Source organism: Sceloporus occidentalis, unplaced genomic scaffold (genome assembly GCF_023333645.1).
Source record: "Sceloporus occidentalis isolate IW3139 unplaced genomic scaffold, rSceOcc1.0.p SCAF_13, whole genome shotgun sequence".
Taxonomy (NCBI): domain Eukaryota; kingdom Metazoa; phylum Chordata; class Lepidosauria; order Squamata; family Phrynosomatidae; genus Sceloporus; species Sceloporus occidentalis.
The window spans coordinates 2,832,838-2,860,756 of record NW_028316993.1 but is presented as its reverse complement, the minus strand read 5'-3'; the positions used below and the strand labels follow the sequence as shown (position 1 = coordinate 2,860,756).

General features: G+C 43.4%; 1 protein-coding gene across 12 annotated transcripts in view; it reads right to left on the bottom strand.

Moving 5' to 3' along the window:
* Window positions 1-27,919, bottom strand: part of LOC149304565 (ryanodine receptor 1-like) — a 105,737-nt gene that overhangs the window by 71,008 nt on the left and 6,810 nt on the right. For 5 of the 12 annotated variants that reach the window (XM_089479467.1, XM_089479474.1, XM_089479471.1 and 2 more), the window contains exons 2-18: window positions 15,283-15,402; window positions 14,416-14,520; window positions 12,339-12,359; window positions 8,380-8,454; window positions 7,393-7,471; window positions 6,924-7,036; window positions 6,355-6,448; window positions 5,469-5,565; window positions 4,678-4,752; window positions 4,256-4,412; window positions 3,751-3,915; window positions 3,345-3,466; window positions 2,471-2,657; window positions 1,923-2,058; window positions 1,315-1,410; window positions 444-562; window positions 6-139 (exon numbers count right to left, since the gene is read on the bottom strand). In XM_089479467.1, the coding sequence (XP_089335593.1) occupies window positions 6-139; window positions 444-562; window positions 1,315-1,410; window positions 1,923-2,058; window positions 2,471-2,657; window positions 3,345-3,466; window positions 3,751-3,915; window positions 4,256-4,412; window positions 4,678-4,752; window positions 5,469-5,565; window positions 6,355-6,448; window positions 6,924-7,036; window positions 7,393-7,471; window positions 8,380-8,454; window positions 12,339-12,359; window positions 14,416-14,520; window positions 15,283-15,402 (1,895 nt within the window). The remainder of the gene's footprint in view (window positions 1-5; window positions 140-443; window positions 563-1,314; window positions 1,411-1,922; window positions 2,059-2,470; window positions 2,658-3,344; window positions 3,467-3,750; window positions 3,916-4,255; window positions 4,413-4,677; window positions 4,753-5,468; window positions 5,566-6,354; window positions 6,449-6,923; window positions 7,037-7,392; window positions 7,472-8,379; window positions 8,455-12,338; window positions 12,360-14,415; window positions 14,521-15,282; window positions 15,403-27,919) is intronic. The other 7 variants (XM_089479472.1, XM_089479479.1, XM_089479478.1 and 4 more) reach the window with 3 other exon arrangements.

Here is a 27,919-nt window from a genome sequence, read left to right as displayed (position 1 = left end):
CCAACCTGGTGACATAGTTGATGAGTTTGGTCTGCAAAAGCAGGTCCCTCCCCGGAAGCAAGTTTTCAGTGATAAGGTTTTGGTTGGAACGGACAGCCACACCATTGCAGACACACAGAGAACAGAGGACATCCAGAACCTGCCAAGATTGAAAAGGACAGGCAAAATAAATTTAAGAGAAATGGTGAATCCTGGAGTTCGTCGGGTGTTGCGGGAGGGAAGAGGTAATACCAACATCTGCAACAACTGGAGAGAGGTATGCAGCTGGATTTATGTTTACATATATCACTAACAAGCCTGCAGTCTCTGACTTACTTGTTGCACTCATTCCCCACATCTACCCTTTCTCTCACTTGCTGAGATAATGGTTCTTACCAGATGATGCACTTCTATTCCATGTCTCTTTGGAAAGAAACCACTAGCACAAGGCTGGCTTAATGTACCTTATGATTTCGCCCATGTTTGTCCAGTAGTGAGATGATGGACTTGATGTGGTTCTCCTGGATGATATTCAGCACTTCAGGGCTTTCAATCAGCACACAGTACAAAACCTCCAAGATGCCTGGTGAATAAGACCAGGTTTAGAGAGGGGGAAAATGTGTATTGGTGTGAGTTTTATATGTAAAGTTCCATTGCATGCCAAGGAAGATAAAGAAGGGAAATATGACTGTGGAACAGAGCAGGCAAAAGCCAATATCAGTCATGTCTAGATATTGTTAAGAATTCTTGTCCAAAGTTGTGTTTATTCTAGTGAATAAGGAAAGCATTGCTGAATCTGCCTCTTAATGCCCCTTGATCTTCATTTTGGCCTCCTTCTCCAGTCTGTTTTGTAAGCATCCTTATGTGGCCTCATTCTCAGCCTGTAACTTTTGGGTGGGATGGGGATATATTAAACCAGTGATATGACCAGCACTTTGAATTCAGGCTAGAAATATATTGCTAGTCAGTGCAGTTCCTTTAGAATTGATGAAATATGCTTTCTGTAATGTGTTCCTGTCAATTGGTGAAGCATATTGCTGTAGCTGCTGGTTCTGTGTCATCTTCAACAACAGCCCCAGGTTGATGACACTGAAGTAGCCTCACTAGAAGGTTGCCAAGGAATATATTACTGTAGCCACTTTATCCCTGTCCATGAAATATACTAGCTGGTAGGTCAGTCAAAGCTGACAGCAGGCACTCTTTTGAACACTAGGAGCTGTTTATTTGGAAGTATTCTTGCTCTCCACCCCACCTAGCTTGACATATGCCAGACCTGCCATCAGTGTAACAAATCAAAATATTAAAACACCCCCCCCCAAAAAGACCTTTACTCACCAGATGAAGCCTCCAGTCGATCCAGTTTGCTGACCAGCCAATCCAGGTTGTTGGAGAAAAGGGCACAATTGGAGCGGTTCCCACGGATCAGGGAGGCTTTGGGTGAGGACAAAAAAGGAAAGGTGAGGCAGGTATTGTGAATATGCCCAGTTTGTCCCCTGGCACAAAAGTATACAATTTGCATAGCACATGCCTGGCACTACAAAGGTACTATAGTGAAATAGTATTACGTATATCAGAAAATTCTTCAATAGCAGGCCTGCTCAGAACTTTAAACAGTTTCAGTTCTGGACTACAGCTCCCAGAAGTCTCCAGGAAACAAAGATTCCTTGTCTTAAAAAGTCTCCTGAGACCGAAGATCCTACAAGATGAACATTCAGGAGACAGATAGTGAAAGCTATAACCCAATCTAGGCTGAATTGGAATTAGAAATCAATGCTCTTCTCCACCCCAGCTTTTTGCTCCCAACATCCTGCCCATTCCCACTATTTGAGAGAGCCCTGTAAGCTCAACAGCACATCAGGAGTGTGTGTGAGCCTCAATGTGAAAACCAGTAGCGTGAAACGTGAAAACCAGTTATTCTGCAGCCCAGCTCTTGGCCTCCATACCAAGCAACTCATACAACAGGTTGACAATCTCCTTCCAGGACTCTGCTGCCTCCTCGCCAGCATACTCTGCAAAGTGCGCGGCAGTGCTGTACACATTGAGACGGTCAATGCAATTCAGAACGAGGGTGATCATCCCCTGCAAAACAGCAGAGAACATGCTCAGGCCTCCTAGCCACTCCACAATCCCACCTGAGTAGTTGCCTCGTTTGAAATGCAGTGAGATGCATGACCATTCACAAAGAAGGAAACGTTTATCCACAATGGCCACATCTCCCCTAATCTGCATTCTGGTGGCCTTATCAATCTCTGATTCAAGGTAAGTCCTCCCCAACCTTAATTCTTTGTTGTGTTGCTGATCAATTTAAATTTGTGCTTGAAAACATGACTTTTTTAAAAATTAGAACTCATGAAATCTCCCAGGAGGATTTCAAGTTCTGAGTGTAAAGATGAGTTTGGCCCACAAGGTCAGCAACTCCAATAATGGACTTCCACCAGATCCAGGCCCTGCTTATTGTAATCTGCCCCAGTTTGTTGCACCAGTTGCTCACCTCCTCCTGGAAGAGGTTTTGCCTGTTTTTGAGAGAACGGAGCTTGGTCTGTTTCTCCTCATGCTGGAGCTCTTCCTCTGGGTGCTGGAAGTAAGTGATCAGGTCCTGCAAGCTGAGAATCATCCCATCGATGGGAAGACTCACTGGGGTGCTTGACTTCACCTTTCCGCTCAGTGTGTCCAGGCTCCTAGAAAGGAGGAGGAACAAAAAGAACTCAGGAGAGAATCAAAGTCTGCAGAGACTGGGAACAATCGTCTAATGGGACTCAGAGCACCATGAAAATATGGTGAAATGGTCAAGACACTCTCCCCAGGAATTTCAGGATATTGGACCTATAATGCCAAAGTTTGGAAGCATGGGGACACTTGGGAGGTTTCACAAAAATACTTTGGTGGTTACGTGCAGTCTGCGGGCCAGACTTTGCCCAGCCTTGGGCTCCTTCATGGTTATTTACCGGAGATGCTAGGAAGTGAATGTGGACTATTTTGCATGGAAATCATGTGCTGTATCTTCTATTCTCTTCTATCTAAAGACCTTTCTCTATATCAACTTTATTGTTTGCCATCATTAAACACTGGGCAATGATCCTTCCCTTGCCACAGCTTTCTGAAAGTCTAAATATTTCCATGACATTGCAGCAGATCAGCCAATGGATTGGAGAGGGAGAAGTTAACAAGTGATAGTAAACACTTGAAAACATTACGTCTTTTGGACTACAACTCTCAGAATCTCCCAGCCAGCACAGCCACTGGCTCTGGAAGATGTATTTCAAAAAAGGATCTTTCCATTTTTTGTTGAAAGCCTCTTGTACAACATACTACAGTCTGGCTAACATCTTGTTTTACTTGGGAGTAGAAATCTTCTCAAGACCTACTTGATAAACTGGTTATAGAGTCCAGACGTGCTGTAGATCATCCGGGCAGCCTGTGACTCCTCATGTTGGCATCGGGTCAGTGAAAGTGCATCATCCATGTGCCCTTCTTGATGCAAGATGGCCTGTAGGGAATACAAAGGCAGACAGACAATGAAAGATATCATGTCACCAGGCAAGCTTCTCAAGCAACACTACCACCAGAGCCAAACTCTGCAGTGCCACTATGGCAGACATCCAGAGGCTGGTACTACAGCTACCAGAATGCACCAAGAGGGACTATAAAGCTGGTAACTCAAGGGCAGGCTCTTCATTCCAAACAATCTGATGCTCAGGTCCCTATGGGTTGCACACATCTCTTACATGCCTAATGGGTTCAAGACCACCATCTCAGCCTTCCAAGACTCACCCTTCTCTTGAGCAGCCCCAGGCGCAGTGCCTTGGCATCAGCTGCTGCATACGTCACCCAGAGGCCACTGTCGACATGCTGCACAAAGCACATGGACTCCCCATACTTGATCTCCGGAGCTCCCATCCCTTCCACATCTCGTTTGGGGGCAACATCCAGCTTTTCCTAAAAGGGCAAGAGATAAAATGAGAGACAGAGTGAAAAAAGAAAAGAAAATATCTTCAAAATTTGGCATAACTTATTTTCAGATACTGTAGGGATGAGGCTTCAAGGGGCACATTTACCCCACTTTGGACAACCACAGGCTACACATACCCTCTGACCATCTGCCTTCAAAAGAAAATGTAGTCCCCCAAATGTCAAAATGTTCCCACCAGAAGCTTTGGGCAGTACCAAAAGACATTTTTCATCCATCCGGAATAGCTGTATGTTGTTATCTTGGGCTTCCTCAAACATGTAGCCATCTCAATATAGCAGTCACTGCTTATGGAGGAACTCCTCTCACCTTAGAGACCCGGAAGCAAAAAGCTGTGGCTTTGGTGTTGGCTTTCTCAGCATCCACTACAACCAGTCCCTTTTCTTCCGTCAAGGCCAGGTAGCGGCCTGTGGTGACATGGCGGACGCGGAACGGCTGGCCCCACTTCATGTGGCTACCGCTCCAGCTGTTGGGATAGAAAAAGGCCTCTTGTTCAAAGAAATAGGGTCTCTTCCCTGCAATACCTACTTCTTAGGACATAAGGAGAACCACACTAGCCAAAGGCCTATCTTACCCATCACTCTGTTCACAGACAGACCACTAGGGAGCTCCATAAATTTATAAAATAAGAAATGTGTAAAGGAAGAACAGAGAGACAGTCAGCTCAGAAGGAAGTTCCACAATTTATTAAGTCTTCCCTGAACAGAGAAAGTATAGAATATAGTCCTCACCTGATGCGCAAGGGCTCCAGACGCCAGAGAGAACGCGCCTGGGAACAGACAGCTCCACCTTCATAGTTCACCACCCTGTAAATGTGAATTGAGGAGCAGAAGAAGGTCACTGGAGCTCCTGTCTCTCAACCAAGAGTCAAATCTAGCCAGTTTGGGATGCAAGGGTAATCCTCCTCATTTACAAAGTATGTAAAACAGCATTTGCACCTCTTCGTTCCTGTTATCCCTTCCCAGCTTCATCCCCTTTAGGCAATAAAGCTCCTCAAGCATCTTTCTCTTTCTGCTCTTCTTTTTAAGTGACATACATACAGCATACCCTGCAACTGTCCTGACTCCTGATATGACAGGGACAGTCCTGATTCACAGAGTTGCAGGAGGCCACAAGGACTATCCAGTCCAACCCCTTGTCATGCAGGAATACACCATCAAAGTATTCCCGACAGATGGCTATCCCACTTTTTCAGCTGCTTTTAAAATGTCCCAGTACTCCTCTTCTTCTCCCAGTCCCCTCCTGTTCTCATCTTATTTCCATTGCTGCAAACTGAGTTTAAAAATACAAAGGCTGTTTGCATTCAATTAACTCAGCAGAGGGGAGGGGAGAGGACAGTCTTGCCCTTCCCAGAAGGCTCAGGCAAAAGGAAACTGTTACAGCCTTTTCTGGCATGTGTGCTCTTCGTCACTGACATCATTTGCCATCTTGACCATGCTCTGATGTTGCCTGGCCATACGTGTCCCTGTTTGCATCTGTGAAATGTTGGAGGGTATGATATACCTCCATACACAATGCTCACCTGCGCTGGTCTTCATTCGGGTCTGTGGTAGAGATGGTGAGGCACTCATCCATGTGGCCATGGAAGAGACGCATAACATGGCCCCCAGTCACACACCCTACACAGACAGGAAAGAAAGGGAGAAATGAGCAATGGCCACAAGGGGGAAATCCAGTAGCTAGGGGTGCAAATGGTGTTTGAATCATTTTCTGGGCAATATCTCACTGAGCCAGAGATGGGCAAGGGTGGGGGGCTGGGGGTCACATTAGCTCCACAATGAGATCTTGGAGGGTTACACTTGCCACCGTACCCTCCATTCCATTAAAAATAATCATTTTTCGTCCACACATTCTCTTAGATGCCTTCCAGGGGACACAAGGTTTTTTTCCTCATGCTGAGCTCTTCTCTGTACCATACAAGGTCCAACATAGGATGAATGGAAGCAATTCATTTCTCTGGTTTTATATTATGGCGTGTATTTCTTTTCCATCACAGACCTCAAGGTGACACAGATCAACTTCTTTTCAGCCAGTTGACTGCAATGTATGCCTGCAGACCGTGCCCTAACATTGGGGAGGAATGCTGCCCCCAGGACGATTTTGTGCCCCTCAACACCTTCAGAATCCCCAAATAAACCCTTTTTTGGGCCAGAAGAAGATGAATTGCTGCTCCTGAACACTTCCTGGCATAATAATTTACTTTTTAATTGGGTTGTAGGCCTCCCTAGCCAATGTCAAAAATATCAATTTTCCAAAAATGTTCTGCATCAAAAGTGCTCTGCAGTTACTTTGTGTATCTATGTATTTTATTTTTTAGTATCCCATTCAGGCCCCAGAGAGGCCCAGGGCTTAAAAGTGGTCACCAGATGTGCTGCAGTTGCCCACTCCTCCCGTAAGGAAACACACACCTTCTTCACAGCCTGAGCAGATGGGGTTCATGTTCCAAAGCGTTTGCATGAAGGAGGCGTCTGCCTGAAGTTCTCCACTGGCTGTTGACAGATGCTGGAAGACAGGAAGGACATCATTGAGAAAAACAAAAGTAGGTAAAAACAATGGTGAGAAAGGAATAGGATTAGGAGGAGACTTCGACGTGGCCAATAATTTAATTAGGGTTTTTTTGTGGGTTTTTCGGGCTATGTGGCCATGTTCTAGCAGAGTTTCTTCCAGACGTTTCACCAGCATCTGTGGCTGGCATCTTCAGAGAAAGATGCCGGCCATGAAAGCCTTCGACTTCACATTTAATCAGGGCTTGGAACAAGAGTCAGGTCTCACTGTGGCTTAGCCTCTGAGATTGCTAAAGAAGAGAGTGTCCCTGAGCATGTGAAGATCGCCTTTACCTCCCCTCCTCCACAAACAACCACAACTGCCAGATGGGTTTTATAGTGCTTCTCAGCACCCCGGCCAAACAGGCCTAATGGTTTTAAGTTACAGGGGGCAGATTTCAACTGAATATTGGAAGTAAGTTCTTGACACTCACCAAGTAGCGCTCAGAAGAGACGCTTACAAGGATGAGATCATCACCGACGCGGACCTTCTCTCCTTCTGATCGCTGTTTGGAGGCAGGATGGATGGTCCACCAACAGGCTTCTCCTGACAGTGGGACAGATTGTGGGTATGTGTGAGCAACCACAGAGACGTACAATCTGCCCTCCCCATACGCGGGGATCCGCTCTGGACCCTCCCATGTATGGGGAAAAGAGTGTATGCTAAAGCCCCATAGAAAATAATAGGGCACATGCTCACGGTGGCGCATGCTCGTGGCGGCACAGAATGCAATTTGTAAAAAAGCCTTTATGGGTGTATCTGTTTTCGGACCTTTTCCCAGGATTCAATAGAGTCTGTTATCACTGAGTGGTACCTTATATTTAGAATTAAGATTCTTTTTATCTTATCCCTCCAAAGAACATCCCCATGCACCTTTTTCGTATAAGCGCACAGCCACATACCTGTTGCATCTTCTTGCAGGCCCACGTCAAAGGCGAGTTTATCCGTCAGGGACCGGGATGTGGTTAGGCAGCTTAAATACTAAGGATAGAAAAACCTTCTTGAACCTCTTGACATCAAATGGGTGAAAAACAAACCCATCATCCTGAAGTCTGCTCTTTACATCACTGCTTAAAGACATAACTTTCAATAATTGTCTATCTAACAATCTAACAATCTGGATACTAATTATATCTTTTTATTGTTGTGTCTTAACTGTTTTTAAATGCATTTGTTTTTATGCTGTGCTTTAATCTACATTTTGTTTTTCATCTGTACATTATTACAGATTTGGTTTGTCACAGGGTTAGAGACAAAATGTTTGAATAAAGAGACCATCTTGGTCCAAAGTGGTGAAGTATTTTTAATGTTCTTACTGTAACTTCTACCAACTGTAATGTAATACTGAACTACCAATGATCGAATGAAATTCTACATAACCAAGGAATCTCAAGCAATAGGTCCAGCAGTAAATCAGCCATGGAGAGTCTCTATGTGAACACAAGCACCACTAAAAGAGTGGCCAGTTGCTCTTATGCCGCGCGCACACTCTCGCACAGTCCTCTCGGGAATGTCGACCCAGAAGGAAAGTACACCACCCCACCCTGGATGACCTCAGCTTCTTGACTTAGAGCTTACATTCGGCCTCTCAGCCCTTTCAACGTTTGACACCGTCTTGGCTGAGAAATGTGCCCACCTCTTAAAAACCCCTTTCTGGAGTCCTTGCAATTTCTGCATCCCAGAAAGAGAACATATGACGCATGCTTGAAAATAAATCTGCTTGGCTCAGGGCTGAGGGTGGCAACACAAAATGGTTCTGCTGAGGCTGTCTCAGATACTGTCCCTACGCCTATCGAACTATAAAGTCACCGTGTGTTGCACTAGGTCCCCCTCCTTCCATGCTTCCTTTCTTCAAGGTACAAATCTTTCCAGGTCTCCCTTCTCCTTACCATGCCGCTGTGGGAATGCCGGAGAAGAATAGCGTGTCCATACAGCAGAGTCCGGTGTCCACCACCTTGAGAAGACTGAGAACAAGAAGGCAAAAGATAAACCAAATCAGCCTGTGAATCTAGCAATCTCGACCATGGAATATCCATTCTGGAGTTCCCTCAATCTCATTCCTCATTGCACAACAACGCAAGCCATCAACACCTTCCCTTTAGGTTACAGGAATGTTCTCTGCAATGTTTCACAAGGTCCCAACCTTACAATTAAGAAAACAGAAGCCAAGAAACAAGGACTGGCGTGAGATCTATCCAAGTACTAACAGTTCACATAGGGCACAGCAAAATGATGGCCATAGATACACTAGCAGACCTACTCCATACCCTAGTTTTAAAACAATCCCACAAAGCAGATGCTAAAATGGAAATTTCTGGAATGACCTGGAGAATATGTGGGTTGTTATGTATCTTTAAGTCCCATCTGATTTATGACAACCCTAAGGTGAACCTACCATGGTGTTGTCTCAGCAAGTTTTGTTCAGAGGGGCTTTGCTATTGCCTTCCTCTGAGGCTGAGAGAGTGTGATTTCTCCAACGTCACCCATTAAGGGTCTCCCTGGCTAAGTGGGAATCTAACCCTGTCACAATGACCCTAAGGCATCCTATAAACTGAACAGACAGAAGAATTCATTCTGAGAAATTCTTCGCAAGGGAATGAGGGAGAACAAGCAGAGAAGCATTCACTTTCAAAGGATTTGCTCAGTGTTCTCAGAAGGGACCAGCAAGTCAATCGTTCCTACAACTAGGGATAGTCTTTACCTATCTTTACCTTTACCGGCAATTGTGCTCTGGCATTTATACTCAAGGATGTTTGCAGATATCGATCTCTCACAAGTCTATTCGCCAAGTCAAGGAGGGAGCCTATGTCCTACATTACACATGCCAGCAGCATATTGCATGACATTCCAAGATATCTAGTATGTTCCAGTATGTGATTTTGCAATATTAAAAGCAGCCATGGTTAACCACAATATGTCCAGATGTAGAGTCAAGTATAAAACAGGCCATACCATTACAATATATATGGTCATAACTTGCACAGGCTGCTTACTAATGTAAATAAGGTAACAACTGGGTAGACCACTTGCTGTAACTATTTATAACCATTGTTGCTGTCTTACGTATCTGCAGTATAAATGACCATAAGTACCCAGGCCATATTCTTACAGAATATAGTCATTATTGAATGACTACCACTGCAACCAATATGGCTGTAATACTTAGACCACATTGATATCCTGTATCTGGGACCATTAGTGCAGAAGTCATATCACAGTGATGGATATGGTCATAAATACTTGCACTATGTTATTGCATGCTATTCTGTATGCTTCCCAAACATCTGAGAGCTGAGGCACACTATTGTTTTCTGAATTAAAACTGGAAGCACATTTCTTTCTTACGGATGAAACGGTTACCCTTAAGGTGTAAGAATAAAAAATGCAGTCAGTTTTAATTCAGGATTAAATAGTATAATTAAAGCTTGATTTTTACGAGTTTCTATAGTTCTCTGACCTTGCCTCTCTAAACATAAACCTTGAGATGCAGCAGAATAACCCATCCTAATTTTTGCTATGTTTCACAGATAGATGCAGCAGCCGACAACCTCCAAGCATCTCTATGGCACCATGAAATAGCTATGACTGAATTGTTCATTTGCTCCAAATGCTAAAGCTGGTTGAATGGAGGTGAGTCCAGGACCTTACTGGAAACTTTAATTATTTAATCCATTTATTCCTCATAGCCATTATCCCAAATCTCAGAGTTTGGAAATGGCTGCTGTAAAGTCACTATAGCAGTCCTTGGGTCCATATTACTGTGAGCAGCCCTTAATCCTAAGGGTCTTCATAACAGAGCATTGATGGTCCATATGACTACAGTACATATGATACTTACTGTAAAATTCAAATTACTGCAGTACATACAGTCATAACATTTCATTCAGACCATGTGTAGAAGAAATGTATGGTCATAACTATGTATTCATCGATGTGGTTCAAGCAGTGTAACAGAGGCTATCCATTTGATGCCAACAGGAGAACAATACCCTGTTGCTCAGTATGACTAACATCAATTGCTTTGCGCCCAGGTTTTTGTGGGCATTCTTGCCACAATCATCTCTAAGGAGTAACATGATCACCATCAAGCGGGTTGCATTCTATGATCATTACAATTCCCTTAGAAGGAATGCTAGAAAGCACTGTGGAAAATCATCATTTCCCAAGCAGTGTGTCAGTATTAGGGAAACTGTCAATATTACAGATTGAAGGCACTAAAACACAAGATGTTAAAGCAAGGTGGGATGGAGAGTACATCAGTCACAGAGGGACAAACAGCACCTGGGATATATAGACGAAAAAAGAGGACCAAGGTCTGATGCTGTCAATTGAAATGAATAAAGACACATTTCAGGGGAAGTACTCCTCTTCTTCATGACTAAGAAAAATCTCTATGGTTGCATTCAGAGAGATTTAAGTCACTATAGTTAATATTTTGTGGGTGTTTTCTTTTGAAAAACCTGTCCACCTTGTTTACATTGGCAAAGTCATCCTAGTTTCAAAGATGTTATGTATGTTTTGTTTGTAATCAGGGTTTGCAGCAGATAGTGCGGTGGACTGATCTGAGTGTTGGACTAGGACACTGGGAGACCAGGGTTCAAATTCTCAGTCAGCCATGGAAATCCACAGGATGACCATGGACAAGTTAAACTCGCTCATCCTTAGAGGAAGGCTCCTGAAACCCATCAAGTATTCAGAGTTAAATCTGCATCGGATTTATTCATCTGACCTTGTTCCTCTTCTTTTTTTAAATGTGAGTTGGAGAGTACACCTGCTACCCATATTATTGATCCATGGTGACATCTAAGACCACTTCGTGAAATGCATTTGGAAGAGGGTCTTCCCACCAACAAACATCTCCATCTCACGGTGCAAATGCCATGTCACGCTGTACTCTACCACCATCTTATGAGAGGGGCTCTCCCTATTCACATGTGGGAACCATGCAATGAAAAGAGAATAGGGTGGTCTGGGTTGAGGAACAGGCAACCACAGCCAAGGATGGAAAATCTAGCAGGAAAGGAGGTGTGTTGGAAAGATGGGGTGAGGGATGGAGAGTCTGAGAAGGGAAAGGAAGGATTATTTAGGGGGTATAATGGGGGGTTCCACCAAGTTTCAAACGAAGGAAGAAAGGTAGAGGTCCTATGGTCTTTCATCATCTTCTTTCACATGGGGATTCCTTGAATCAAGTAATCAGATTTTTTACCATACCTTAAGTTTAGTTAAACAACAACAAACCACCCAACTATATGGATTTGATATGGACTGTTTGTCCATAAAAGGTGACATTGTCACCCGCTAAAAAGCAGCTATTCTGTGTTTCAAAGGGGAGGCAGATCAACAAGAACATCTGACTTAAATCCATGGAAAGGGGAGTCAGTAGTTAAGTTAAGTCACATCCATTTACTTCTAGCTAAAGGAGACTCCTCTGTTTTGGAAGCCACCAAAATATGGAATCATCTTCTCCATCAAATGAGGTGGGCTCCCTGTTTGAGATATTTTGACCATTATCTAAAGACCTATTTGTTTTCCTGACCATTGACATAGGCAGTTCTCTCTGTCTTTGGATTAACTAATTGGTTATTGCTTTAATACTATTTTATTATTTTAAATTACTGTTTTTCTCATATAATTACATTGCTTGGATTTTAAAAAAAAAACAACAGCAATGAAAAGTGATATTAAAATGTGCTTAAATAAATCAAATGACAAACTTGGGGTGGTAGGAACCCCCAGGAGATGGTGAAAAGATGGATATGCACACCAAAACAGGGCAAGGAGATGAGGGGAGAAGGAGCTTAGAAAGGAAGGGTGTGGGCAGGATCACGGCACTGAAGATGGCACCTACCCACTTGTCCAAGTCAACACCCTAGAGAGGGTCAGCCAGCAGAATTGAGAAGCCAAAGGAAAGAAGAGGAAGAAAAGATGAACCACTCTTGATAACTCTGGCCAAATGCATATAGGGATGGCAGAAATACCTGGGAGTCCCAGACCACCCCACTTGGCATCCCAAAGATAGGGGTTCCCACCCACTCACACAAACATACAGTACCTCTCTTAGATACTTCTCTTTAGGCAGGATACCAGAGTGGCTTTCATGCCACCCCTGTGCACCCCAAGACAAGTAGGGGGTCTTTAAACACACCCCCTCAGCATACAGTATAATTTCAAAACTAACTGGAGGCCACTGAGGTGAACCTGAAGGGCATCATCCCAGGCCAGACTTCATGGAAGTTGTCTACTTGCAAGACTTACCATCTTTGCTTTTTGTGATGCGTTCATCTGCTGCTGCTGTCTTAGATGCTGTAGGCACAGGCCAAAAGGCCTGCATTCTGCCCAGCTTGGTGTTGTCCTGTCCGGACAATGCAGGCCAATAGCCCCAGGCCAGGATGAGGCAGACTGGACATGGATCCTGTCGATCCAGCCCAATCCCAGCCCAAAATCTGATCTAAAGAGACTGTCTGTTTGCAGAGGAATTCTTCTGAAATTCCACTGTGACAGCTGACAGACCAGATGGCTGCACATGACACTTACACCTATCACCACCGGGGCATCCATTCTTAAGGCGAGCCTGTGATGTGGATAGGCAGCGCCTGGCTACATAGGTGTAGCCAGGTGACCCATTTCTGCCCTTACAGGTCACAGGTGGAGCAAACACCACAGACACCATGGCAGGTAAGGGATACATGGCAGTGGTGGTTCCACAACGCATCAGCAGACAGGTATGTGAATACCCATCCATCGCTGCAGCAGCCCAGGGATTGAACCCAGCTGGAACCTCAGGCAGCATACCATGGGGTTGGCCCACGGTATCCTGCTCATTCTGTTTAGGCCCTTAGTGTGCAAATACTCTTTCCTTTTGATAGCTTCATAACAGGCAGAAATTAGACTGAATGGGAGAAGCTTTCGGCAGCATAGTGACCAATACTTCATCTTCTAACTCCTGCCTGTTGGGTAGCTGTCAAAGAAACAGGAGCAGTACCAGTTAGAAGTTAGTTAATGGTTGCTTCCACAAGCAAGTCCATTAGCATTGATGGGGCATTGCTTTTGCACAATGAACTAGAATGAGAATTAAAATACATGCTGCTCATATGACTATTTAAGGCAGTGCCCTTTCTCTTCCCTTGTGCCATTCCCCATTATTCTTCCATAATGCCTACTCAAAATCAAGGCCCATCCATACAGTCCCTCTGTGTATTTAATTAAAAGCTTCCTTCTAACTGATACTGCTCCTTTTATTTCCGGGGGGCATTACTGATGATTTGCAGATTGCTCAGCCTTTAATAAGAGGGCTTTCATGACTGTCTTTTTCCTTTCTCTTTTAGAGTAAAATAGCACTGTTTCAATATATACCATCCCTCTCCAAAAAAAGGAAAGGAAACCCAGCAACAAACCCGTCTCCTCCTAGTAGATAATGAAAGGTCATTAACTAAGGAACAACTGGAGGCAATTCGTCACTAATCCTCTAGCCCAGTTGCAGTTGTGTTTTATTGCAAATAAATCACCACAAATCAAGCCTGGGAGAGAGGAAACAGATGAACAACATACAAAACGCTTGGATGCAACGTTGTGCTAATACCACTAGCTGGATTTTCCATTTTAAAAGTTAGAGAACGAAGGATGATGATTTCAAAGAAGATGGATAATAAAGAAAGAATCAGTGAATAATCATTGAGTGCCACCTATTTCCAGACCTTGGAAAAGTTACTCTTTTTTTAATACTATAAATCCCAGAATGCTATGAGCAGTGATAGCTGCCCAGGGAACGCTGGCATTTGTAAAAGTAGGTTTTCCAAGGTTTACTCACTTCACACTTCTAACCATATGTACATCGTTTCCAGGCTTGCTGTGATATGACAAATGTGCCCACCACCCATCTTCTTCTTCTGCACTTTCTCGAAAGGAAGAGAAGTCCACGGTCCTACCTCGGATCCTACCTCCACAGTGTTGGCCAGCATCTCCTGCAGGGCTCTTACGGACAAGGACTGTTCCAGGCTGAAGCAACATATCGCCAGATCTGGAGGGACTTTCTGTATGTAGAGAGAAGAAAGACTTCTTTAAAGAAAACTGAAATTAAAAAAATGTATTTTAATTTTTAAATATATATTTTTAATTAAACACACTTTAAATCAACCTAAATATTTAAAAATTTCAGATGTTCCAAAAATGTCAGTCTTCTGCTAGAGAGCTTGACTGCTGTGGTTCAAGGGAAACACAATACAAATTCCAGGACTCCCTTGGATGGAACCATGGCATTTAAGGTGGGATCAAGCTGGTATAACTGCATAATGCAGATGCAGTCAAATGTGGGGTGCAACAAAACAAACTGGACTAGCAGAACAGACAGGACAGAAGTGACGGATTCTATTCCTGGAAAGAGTGGAAATTTGCTATTTAAACACATCCTTAATGAAGTTCCCATATGTAATACTTGGCAGAGTTTTTGGATTTCTAGGTATTCCCCTCCCACCAGCTATCACAAGTCTCTTCCCCACATCCCTTAATAACCCAGTTTTTGACATCTAGATGATCACAAACATTAAAAGGAAAGAAACAGAAAAGACTGTCATTCCACTACAAAATATTAACATCAAACACTAAGGAAGTCTTAATGTTTGTTAAGATTTTCTTGCATTCCACTGGTTATCACTTCAATAGCCAAAGGGTCTGCCACAGCACTTTCTCACAAGAATAGTGTCTGACCCCAATGACAGCAACCCAACCCACACGATCTCAATGCATGGGCCGCTTTCCTGCATGGGATAATCGGTCGCTCTCTCTTTGCGCTGTACCTGAGCATTGGAGGTAGGTTCCAGAAAACAGAGCCGGTTCCCAAAGCCTTCGGAAGCCAGACATAACTTCAACTGTTCCTTTAAAATTGTGGCTGAACACTGAAGGACGACTTCATCATCCTGAGGGACAAAAAGGTATCTCAGAGTTGTACAAATTAAAGGAAAGACCCCATAGACTATGCAGTCCAAAATGTTGGTTTATGAGATTATCCAGAATGTTGCCTTATGATTTTGATCTGACCCATGGATAGGTCAACAGTAAAACTTAGGGTCATGTTACAAAGGATCTAAACTGGATGAATCAAAGGAAAACAATGCCAAAGAACTTACAATGCTCACACTAAAAGGTTGATGGATGAGAGTAGAGGGGGGTCACTGTTTCCAGGCCAGATTATGCTCTTGCCTTTCACCAGGGGATGATTCCCCTTTTAAATAAGAGTTAAAGTATAGTACTAACAATGACCCATGGATAAGTCAACTCAGGGTTTTTTGTTTTTTGTTTTGTCAGTTTTTTTACTATAATTTCCAGAATTATACATGAGTTTATACCGGACTCAATTCGTCCTCTGCTGTCCCACTTTTCAGCTGTTTCTAAAATGTCCTAGTTTCTCTCTCCTTCTCCATCTTTCCCCTTTGTCCTCATCTTACTTCAATTGCTGCAAACTGAGTTCAAAATGCAAAAGTCATGTGCACTTCATTAACTCAACAGAAGGGAGACACAAGGAAAGGGTAGGATTCCTAGTTTGTTGCTTTTGTGTGCCTTCAAGTTGTGTCTGACACATGGAGACTGTAAGGCGAACCTATCATTGGGTTTTCTTGGCAAGATTTGTTCAAAGGAGGTTTGCCATTGCCTTCCTCTGAGGCTAAGAGGATGCAACTTCCCTAAGGTCACCCGGAGGGTTTTGTGGCCACTTTGGGGATTGAATCCTGGTCCCCAGAGTTGTAGTCCAAAAGTGAAACCAAGCTTCCTAGTAGGATCAGGCGAAAGCAAACTGTTGCAGCTTCTCCTATCTTGCCAGCTCTTCCTCATTGCCTTCTTGACCACACTCTGATGTTGCTCAGCCACATGTATCCCAGTTTTTAATCCCTTCTTGGCCACGTCCTGATGTTGTTTGGCCACACATCTTCCAGTTCTCATCTGTGCAATGCTGGACAATATGACACCCTTCTTTGGCCTTTCTTCTGCTTTTAGCAGAACAAGTTTGGTAACATTGACAGCAACAACAAAGGCAAAGTTGGGATAGGATCCACACCACAAGTACAGATTCCTATTTCAAAAGATGGGTGCACTGCTTGGCCCCTGATCCTTCCCTTCTAGTGGCCTTTTGTCAGTTCATAGGAGAGTATGGAACATGCGACTCTATGCTCTCCACAGAGCATTCTTCTGGCAGCATATACTAGAATGAAACCCCAGCGCCCATTTTTGCAGCCAGAGAGGATCAGGAAGAACATAACAGAGCCTTTGGGATAAAGGACAGAAGCAGGTGGCCTCCTGCCTTGTTTATGTCCTAGCCAGAGGGGTGAAGGGAATGAGGACCCAGGTCCTTGAGCAGCGGATGTAAGGGAGAAGGTTGCTTTGATAGATCCATGTCTGCCCTTAAAGCTTTCTGAATCTGCAATACAGACAGTACAGATGCATCTTTGGAGAGGATGCGGCACCTTGGTTTTGCCTGAGCCTAGTGGGAAGGGCAGGATTTTCAATTTTCTTCCCACTGCGGAATTGATAGTATGCAAACTACTTTTGCACTTTGAACTTGGTTTGCAGAAACTGAAGTAAAGTGAGTACAAAGGAGGAAGGTAGGAGAAGAAGAAAAAGGCTGGGGCATCTTAAAAGCAGCTGAAACAGTGGGACCACAATGAACTGACTAGGACTGTCCCTGCCACATTAGGATAGTTGGAGGGTATGCAATTGTTCGGGGTGAACAGGCCCCAGTAGTCTGTCTAAGGCAGCTTCTTATGCTACCAGGATGAAGGAGATAAAATGCAACTAATCAGAATTAAAGCATTTGAAATGTGGCTTTTTCTATTCCTCTCCAGCAGAGGACAAACATGGCCTTTGGGATAGACTTTGGTTTTATTTGGTGGTTGTTTAAGTTTGTTCTAGATGTTGCTTTGTTTGATCATATTCATACAGTTTTAGGTTTTAGTCACTGTTTGAGGCACCATGCAGAGAGTTTTAACTATTGGCAGGGGATCCGTTCAAAGAATTGCAAAATATAACCTGGCCCCCAAGCCTATTTACATGGCCCCTGACCCTTTCCAGACTCCCCGGATTGTCCTTTTTCTAGGCAGAAAAAGAGCAATCTGCCTTTCCTGGAAGCCTCCAGAAATTGAAATTCGCCTCTTAATGAGATTACAAGGGCTGAAACATCAAAGTATCCTCATTTTTCAAAACCAGAAGTGGACATGTGGCTTTTTACTTTGACATTTTGGGAAATCAACGAGTCTGAGAGGTAGAACATTGGCCCTGGGGCTGACACAATTGCCTAGCATATATACATATGCAATGCATATAAGCATGCCAGTACTATCCAGGGGGTTAAAAAGAGTTCCAGTGTCTTTGGAACAGGGGAAAAAAGACTCCTGTGTAAACAGAAACCTTCTTCTCCCAGAGCAAGGCAGCTGGTGAACTGTTCCTTGACAGCTCAGTGACAGGCGAACCATCTTAGGGCGGCAAGGGCCATGCTTAAGAGACTTCTATGTGATGATGTAACCGGAGCGACTGCATCCCAGTGGGGTATCTTACTCCTGGATAAATCCTTGTTTTTCATTTCATTACCTTTGGGATTGCTGAATCTATCCACTGCTCCCCCCCCCCCTTCCTTTTCTTCTTTCAGTACTGGAGCTTATGGTTTGCATTCAAAAGATCCTAGTTTCATCCCATGGTCTTGCCGGCTAAAATGGGAAAACAATAGTAAGTGCTAAGAAAGTCCCTTCTCTAGTTGTTTGTGGGTTTTTGGGCTACGTGGCCATGATCCAGAAGAGTTTATTCCTAACATTTGGCCAGCATCTGTGGCTGGCATCTTCAGAGATCTTCATCTTCAGCCAGAGATGCTGGTGAAACGTCAGGAATAAACTCTTCTAGAACATGGCCACATAGCCCCAAAAACCCACAAAAAACTATGGATGCCAGCCATGAAAGCCTTCAATGTCACCAGTCTCTTCTCTGTTTGAGGCCTTACAAAACTGCTGCCAGGCAAAGGACCATCCGAGGCTAAACAGTTTGGCTTGGTATGGAGCAGATACCTTTGCTTCTTTAACCTGATGCCTTCTTTCTTTTCCGACAATGAATGCATGCACATTTGCATAAAGAACATATCATTTAGCTTTTAGCGCACTGTTGCATGCCTTCCAATTCTGCCTATTTGACAGGGGCAATCCAAATTAATCCTCTGTCATCCCACTTTTTCAGTAGCTTTTAAAATGTCCCAGTTTCTCTCCTTCCTTCCACTTTCCTGCTTCGTCCTCCAACTGAACCATTAATAATCCAGCTCTGCCAGCATTACAAAACCTCTTCAGATATAAACAGCTCACACAACATGTACTTGAACTTTTTGCCAAGGAGTAACCAACTAGAATTTACCAATCTGGAATAAATCGTTTTGCCTAGCAGTGTCCCTGGGGAATGTATGGCTAATAGACAAAAAGGGACCACTGCATATCCCCCAACAGTCCCAATTTTGGCAGAGACAGTTGCAATTCATTCTCTGCCTTCCCACTTTTCCTGGTGCTTTTGAAATGTCCCAGCTTCTCACTCTTCCTTCCACTCAGCTAACTTGCACTGCTGCAAACTGCAACTGAGTCCAAAGTAAATTGCACTCAGTTAACTTGCAATAGGGAGAGAAAAGAAATCACTACCCGACGCTGGTTCTCTATCCATCTGTAATACAGCCTTCTTCTTTTCCTATTGCCTTCTACTTTCCCCAGCATTATTGTTTTCTTCTAGTGAACCCTGTCTTCTTATGATATGCCCAAAGTACAACAGCCTCAGTTTAGTCATCTTGGCTTCCAGGGAGAGTTCAGGCTTGATTTGTTTTAAGACCCATTCATTCGTCTTTTTAGCGGTCCACAGAATCCACAGAACTCTTCTCCAGCATTTCAAAGGAGTTGGTTTTCTTCCTATCAGCTTTCTTACTATCCAGCATTCACAACCATACACAGAAATGGGAAATAGGATAGCATCTTTATACTTCAGGATCTTGTCTTTTTCTTCATAGCTGCCCTTCCAAGCCCTAGTCATTTCTTGGCTGCAGTCTCCATTCTGATTAATGACTGAGCCAAGGTACAGACAAACTTGAATGATTTCTTCGTCTTCATCGTATACTGTAATGTTATGTAAATCGTCTGTCGTCATTATTTTTCTTGATGTTCAATTGTAAAGACGCCCTAAGGAGTTTTTTTGGGAGAGAAAAGATGGAGAACTGCCTGTCCTCAAAGCATCCAGAAGTGGCAATTCATCTTTTCAATAGGCTGCAGGGGGTCCTCTGGGCTGTTTAACATTAAATGAATATACAATTTCCCCCCAACATCAGAATGGGGTCCTATTCACACGACACAATTATAGTGCTGCGCTTCGCTTTAACTAATCATTCATCTCAGTCTACTTTTACAGAAAAGCGTTATGTAAGCCGGAACATTTTCGCCTAAACCCTAGAATTACACAGAGTGCATTTGCCATTTCGGTTCCAATTAAAAGATAAAAATTAAAGGATAATGGCGATGATTATGGGGATGACAATCCAGGTTATTATTAAGCTAAAACTGGGGTGATGATGGTGGAGGAACATGGATTTTACATCAGAAGCCAGAACAGTCAGTCGCTCGCAAACCAAAGTCTTAGGGCCAATCTCAGACATTTCAGTCTCGAAAGTAAAATCCAACCTTTCCCTCCAGTAATTTTAATAATGTAATTAAAAACTGAATAGCTGAAAAATTGTGCCTATTGATGGGAAATCTGTATTGTATGGAGTCTAAATATGTTGAGGCCTTTAATGCATAATGTGCTGAGGCTTGAAACTGCATATGACCATGTTCTTTGACGCATGGTCTAACTTAAACCCACGTCCCCTTAATTGTACCCATGTAACCTTAACTCACCTTTTGTATCCTCCAGCACATTATGCCAAACCTTGAGAACTAGTACACAATAATTAAAACATTATTGCGTGATAGACTGCCACATGCAAATTCAGGCAATGACATGCTGTTTTCGGGCAATGGGAAGCCAGTTCGAATGCAATGCGCATTCACGTAATTGCACTAAACTAGCGACTTTAAGTGAATGCGTTCTGGCCCCGCTTTCTTTTCATTCGAATTTAAGAGAAATTCCTCCTGTGTGATAAACTCTCTTGTAGCACCTTTGAGATTAACTGAAAGAAAGAAGTCGGCAGCATGAGATTTAAGTCTACTTAACCAAATGCATCAGAGGAAGTAGACTGAAGCGTGTATTTTTATTTCTTTCAGAAAGTCACCTGCTGGAGACGAAGGGCTGCAGTACATTTTGGGTGCTCGGAAAACCCTAATTGCTCAGAATTCGTAACCAAGTCAAGAGAAACAGAGATCAGCCGGCTTGATATCCTTAAGGACTGTAATTTCCTCCAGCCGCCATCCATTGAGGGCATGGAAGCATGACGGAGCAGCACTGATGCCAGGCATTTGCCACAGAAAGGGCACATTGGCCAAGGAAGATGAAATGAAGGGTGAAAGGGGGAATGAAGGCAAGCCCTGGCACATAGTCAACGGTGGGGAGGATGAGTCAGAAATAATCCAGGAAAGAGAGAATGGTATCCATGACCCTTTCTCTGTCAGCTGCTTCTTTGGCAGCAGCCAACGTTGGCACTGAGAGTCCAGGGCAAGAATTGGCCAGTGGAGCAAGGGCACCTGGGTCCCATTCCCTCCATGGAGAAGCAGGCAGTGGAAATAGGAATTAGGCATAAGCAAAACTAGAGGGAGTAATCCCTAAATGCTCTACATTCTTAAATTCTAGTTCTCATAGGATAGAGTGAGCCCCAAATTTCAGAAACGCATTAAAAGGAGGCACAGCATGCCCTTCAACTGTCTGGACCTGGCATGGACAGCCCCAATTACTCCTATTTTGGTGTGTCTATGTGCCTAAAAGCCACTAAAGGAAATAGCAAAGCTTGGAAAAGTTTTGGTTGTGTGTTTTGTTTTGTTTTTAAATGGGCCTAATAAAATTCTCACCCATTTGCCTCCCTAAATTATAGCATTTTAACCAGAGCTTCCAGGAGTTGAACCTGGGACCTTCCATATACACACCCAGCAGTAGGCCTTCTCCAAATCCCACCTCTGCTTTCCTGAACTCCTTTTTAAAAATGGGTATCTCCTTTCCTACTTGCCTTAAATATCTGTATTAAATTAATACAGAGACATTCAGCGAGTGGGTGAGGAGGGGAATGTGTGTGTATATCCTTTGCCAACTCTTATCTTCCCTGGTATTGTATTAAATGCATCCTCCATCCCTGGAGGCATTTTAAGTCTTGGCAAATGATTCTTCCTTGTAGCTTTTAATGACCCCCACCTTCCAGCTGCATTGAAAGCTCAGTTAAAGCATCCCTGCTTTAAACAGCTGCCTCTTCCCTAGAAATTGAGACACTACTTCTAAACCTCACTCAGCAGGTGCTCTAGAATGATGGTTCTGTTGGACACTGTTAAATTTTTGAATAGGTCTCTCTTTTCTTCTTCCACTGAGCTTCGTCCCATTCACACCATCTCTTCCACTGAGCTCCAGTGTTTTAAATGGATGCAGGCAAATGCCACAACCTACTTATGCAAGAGGTTGGAGCAGTGATGTCAACCCTACTTAAGGTGTTGCCTGGTGTGGCCTGAAACCTCCTCACCCTCCTAGTGATGCCTCTGGTTCCAGGGACCATGGTTGGACTACTGTTCCCAGAAACCTCCAGCCACTTTGGTTGGCATGCTTTCCAAACCCCAAGATAATCTTTGCATTGATGGCTAGGTTCAAGACTCACCGTATCAAAAGAGATGCTGGATTATGACATTAGCAGAATTAAGATGAAATGTGGTCAAGTGTTGAAATGCGTATGCATGAACCTGGCTTTAGACTGCATCCAAAGGGTTTGACCTCCACTGTTTTAGAGCATATTCTATAGTAGATTGAAGAATGCATGACATCACAAATATTGCGGAACCCAGTGGATGTGGTCAATGTCAGGGATAATAGGAGTTGGAGTCTAACAGCATGTGCACAGCCACAGGTTCTGTTGTGTAATATTAAAGGTATACATCAAGCACAAAAGCCAATCAATATCCCAGTTTTCTGATGTCAAAATACATCCTCGCTTCTTGAATTAAATCTAGGAATGCTGTTATCGGAGAAATTCAGCCATACAGGCAAATGCCCACTAGTGAGGATAGTTTACGAAGGGCTCCTATAAACTGGGAATGAATCTGAAGCCAATATGTCTTGTTTGGATTTGTCTTTCTGAAATGATTTATGCTGGGGTTCTTGAAGGTTCTTCAGGATAAAAGTCAGTTTACAAATTTTAAAAGATAGGTGAAGGAAGGCAAAGCCAAGAGGAAATCATGCAGGGACTCAGCATACAAGCGCCTCTTCAAGCGCATTGGAACCTGCCGTTTTTAACATTAATTCATTTGCCATGACACACTAGGATGCCCCAGCACCGAATCTGGAAATTACTGCATTAACCCCTCCAGGTGAGAGCAATTAAGCAAGATTTGAGAGACAACTAAAATGGCAAAACTGACGGCTTCAGGAAGATCCGCAGAGGATTGTGCCAGCAGCCTCACTGAGGTTTGGGTTTCAATACTTATTTTTATTAATAAGCAAGATTCAGCTCAAGAAGCTAATATGCAATATTTATATTTCATTTTAACTAATGAACTGGCATATGGCCATTTGCACTTACATTATCCCTGGAGAGGAATTAATATGCATGTCTGCAAACACCAGGAGAGAGCGGGGAAAGACTGGGGGGAAGGATGCAGAGAAGTGAGCCAAGATCCTCTTTTTGACTCAAGAAGGCCTTATTATTATTATTATTATTATTATTATTATGCTTTATTTATATATTAAACAACCTCTCCACTTGGCCTTGGCCTCATTTGTGCACATCACAGTCTCTTACCCTCACTTTCCCATCTGGAAAATGGGAATATTTATCCATTCCAAGATCCTCAAGTGTAAAGATATATTATTAAATAGCCAAATCAGAATCATCCACACCATTATATTTCCGACTTCTATGTGCAGTTGTGAAAGATTGCTGACAGGAAGAAAATCAATTCATTTGATATGTGGTGAGTTGGATGGATACTATGGGCCTTCAGAAAGACAAATGGATGGGTTATAAGAACAAATCAGGCTTGAATGCTCCATAGGAGCAATCTAAACTGAGACTGTCCTACTCTGGACAGAAGATGACATCTCACTGGAACAGACAATAATGCTTGGTAAAGTGGAAGGCAATAGGAAAAGAGTAAGACCACGCTTCAGATGGATTGATTCAATCAAAGAAGCCATGGCTGCCCTGAGTTTGCAAGACCTGAGCAGGGCTGTTGATGACCATGGCTCTTGGTCTTTCATTCATAGGGTTCACCATATGCCAAAGTTGACTTGAGGGCAAAGTTATCTGTCTCACAGACCTGACATCAAGCAATTATGACAGAGACCATGATAATGCTTCATACATTGGAGTGGATGCAGTGGGGAATACCCTTCCTCTGGCATTATCTCCCTGCTCTCAGAGGTCTATACCTCTAGTGCACATTTCTCTGCCTGCCCTCTTTCATGCCATCTTGCTGGCCTGCTGAACCAAGCCATACCCTGCCCTCGCCTTAACATGCCTCCTTGGAGCTCCGGTTTCATAGCAGGCCTATTTCTGCCCAAGGAATGTTGCAGCATCAGCTCAGGCTTAGGCTCCTGCTCCGCTTGCATTAAAGCATTACAGCTTCTTTGTGGCCTCTTCCACTACCAGGGCTGAGAACATAGCTAGTCCCACTAACCCAAAGCCCCACAGAGATGGTAGACAAGAGGTATGCGCTCCTTCAAACCAGCTCAAGAATGCCTTGCCAAGAGGAAAGACGCTATAATTTTCTTGTTAGGGGTTCCCACAAAAGAAAGGAGCCTGAGCCAAACACCATTTTGACTCTGCTTGTGGACTGATCATCTTCTCCATCTCCAAATGCCAGAAAACTGCCATTCCCTCATCATTTATTACCTGCCTGAAATATTTGTCATTGATAAGGAAAACGTGGGTTGCCAATAAAAGTGAGAACAGTTTGGGCACAGAAGACAAAAGTTGCTTAATCCCTCATGCTGAGTTCAATTTTTTTGCCATGGACAACAATGTCCAGAATCCCCTAGCCAGCTGTGAAGATCTGCTGGGGCTTCTGGGAGCTGTAGTCCAGAAAATAAATTCTCTGAGTTACACTGACACAGTTGTGTCATTGATTCTGCTCACGAGAAATCCAAATAGTAACTTGTCCAACACCTGCTCATACCTTTATTCCAACTTTGGGATTGTCCTCTTATACAACAAGGGTCTAAGAACATGTTCTCTGTCTAAAAACTTGATGCACTAACAACACCAGCATCCACAGAAAGAGATTCTCAAGACTTAAGAATTTTCTGTTGCACGGTTCTGGCTCAATGCCTTTCTTTTGCCAGCTAGAAAAATGGAGAGTAAACATCCCTGTGACCTGGACTCTTGGGAGGGATACGGATAAAACAAGGTCCTTTCACACTACACAATTATAGCACTTTGATACCACATTAACTGCCCTGGCTGCAACCTATTGAATCCTGGCAGGTGTCATTTCATGAATTCTCTCTTAAAGAACTCTAGTGACTCAACAAACTCCAAACCCTGGAATCTGTAGCTTCATAAGGTTATCTAAAATTCTCTGCCAGACAGCGCTACTAAATTTTCCCGAAGTGACAACCCGGAGAGCTTCTTTGAAGCCCTTTTCAAACAGAACTATTATAGCACTTTGATACTTTATCTGTCATGGCTCCATCCTACATTATCCTGGGATTTGTAGTTTCATGAGACTATCCAAAATTCTCCATCAGAGGATTCTAGTGATTCACTGCCCTTCGAACAGAAAATATACATGTGTGAAGCTGTCTCGAGAAACCATTTGGCATGAAACATCTTCCTAGTTCCTTCATCCTCTAGTTCTTCCTGCCTCTCCCCATCTGTTCTTGTTTCGGGCTCGCAATGTGAAGACAAGCGCTGGGGGATTTCGCTTGGCACGAAAACCTTAAAACTTGGAGAGAAAGAATGTTGTTTTTAAACTGAGATACAGCTGCAGAGAGAGAAGGGACGGCTAGCACAAAATCCCCCTTTTCTCAAACACGAAGCAAACCCCGCTGCGTTCAATGGCTTCCACGCACATACCAATATCCAACCCCAGTCTACCAACTTTCCTTGTTAAGGACACACTGCTGGCTTAAAATAGGAGACTTGCTCTCCTCCGGGAGGAATAGTTAGCTATTCATAGTTCTGGAAAAATGCAATTAGAGAAGCAGCCGGCCTTTTCGTTTCTCCTGAGAGGGAGGAGAGCACCCTCAAAGAATAGGTTTTCAGGTTAATATTTGCAAAGAAGTGGAAGCCTAAGAACAACCCCATAGTAGAAGACTGCCTTATAAAAATCAATGGTATGGTGAATATGGATATATTAAGAAAAGATAAAGGTCTGGAAAGAAGAAATGATATTTCTGAATGAGAAATAGGGGATGGTAGCAGTGTTAAGCTTAGAAGAGTAATAAGAAAAAGTAACTGATCAATTGCTTAAAGACTGATAATATATCAAAGACAGACACAGAAGCAGATATATATTACTATAAGTTGAATAAATAATAGCATAAAGTGTAAAGTTGTGTAAGGATGTATATGAAGAACTGAATTAAAATGTAGCATGCGTAAGGAAGTAGATCACACCGGGAAAATGTGATTTAAGAAGGACTGGAAAAATATATTGTGAATGCATGGCTTTGGAAAATATTAAAAGGGTTATATGGAACAATAGGACAGTATGTAAGGTATGTGAAGTCGAAGGCTTTCACAGCTGGCATTTATAGTTTTTTGTGGGTTTTTCAGGCTATGCGGCTGTGTTCTGGAAGAATTTATTCCTGATGTTTCATCTGCATCTGTGGCTGGCATGTGTAAGTTGATGGAAAATAAATGAATAAAAAAGGAAAGGGGGGAGAATAGGTTTTTAGGACAAGACGACAAGCATCCTGGAAGAGACTGACGGGTCTTTGATGGGAAGAGAACCGAAAGACCCACCAGCCCCTTGTAACTAGTGGGGCAATTCCCCAGTTGGGCTTTGTGCAGGAACCAGAAGGGAAAATACACAGAGTTTTACCCACCAGCCTGGGCCAACCCTATCCTTCCGTCTCATGCTCTCCTCTCATCTGCCAGTCCCACAGGCCTTGGGAGGAGGAGTATTTTTGGAGAGTGCACCTGTCCAAAGCATTCCTGCAAATTCTGGGTAAGCACATAACTTAGAGCCAGAGAACTTGCTGACACACACACACACAAACACACAAGTGCCTTATGCACAAGCCTGGAATGCCTTTTGCACAAAACCACATGCCCTCCAACATTTCAGAAAACCGGATAAGAAGACTGAGAAAGGGAAGGAGGGTGGGAAGGGGAAGAGGAAGGAGACAAGGATGACAGTTTAAGGAGATGATTAGAGAGAGAAGGAAGGAGTAGAGAATGGAAGGAGGGTGAGGAAGGTAGAGAGAACCACAGGCACACAAAGGAACCACTCCCATCTGGAGATGAACCATGGAAAGTGGGGACTCAGAGCCAAGCACTGAGATCTAGCAAACTGAACTGGATCTTGGGGTTGACATCCAGAATCCCACAACTGTGAGGTTTGTAGGGTGTGCAGGTAAATGACCATCCAGAAACCGATCAAGGAGGTAACAGATCGGCAAGAAATCCACTCCAGCATGAGTACAAACATGCTATAGTCCGCCAGTGCTGTCGCTGTTCACCATGATGTTCTCCTACCTTCCGTAGCTTTTCTACAACCCAATGGTTCTTGTTCCCTATTACATTTGTTTTTAAGCATCAGTGCGGCAGAAGCAAAATCTATTCTACACATATGATCACATTTTAAAAAATAAAGAAATAAAGATTGACAGCAGTTTGCTTTTCGGAACGTCCCTCTGATATGTCGGGAACGTAGAAGCATTTGAAAGCATGGAATGAAGATCAGAAAGTAGGGAAGGAGAGAAATTTTAAGTCACAGAATCATACTTGGAAGAGACTACAAGGGCCATCCATTCCAACCACATTCTGTCATGCAAGGAGACATAAAGCACTCCCAAAAAATGGTAATCCAGTCTCTCTTTCAAAATCTCCCCCGAGGAGATGCCACCACACTCCAAGGCAGTTTATTCCTTTGTCAAACAGCTCTTACTCTCAGGATGTTCTACCTAAAGTTTAGGTGGAATCTCTTTCCCTGTAGTTTGCATCTATTGCTCCTAGTTTCTGGAGCAGCAGAAAAAAGCTTGTTCCATCCTCAATATGACACCCCTTCCAATACTTAAAAAGGGCTATCATATCACCTCTTAACCTTCTCTTCTCTGGACTAAACATACCCAGCTCCCTAAGTTGCT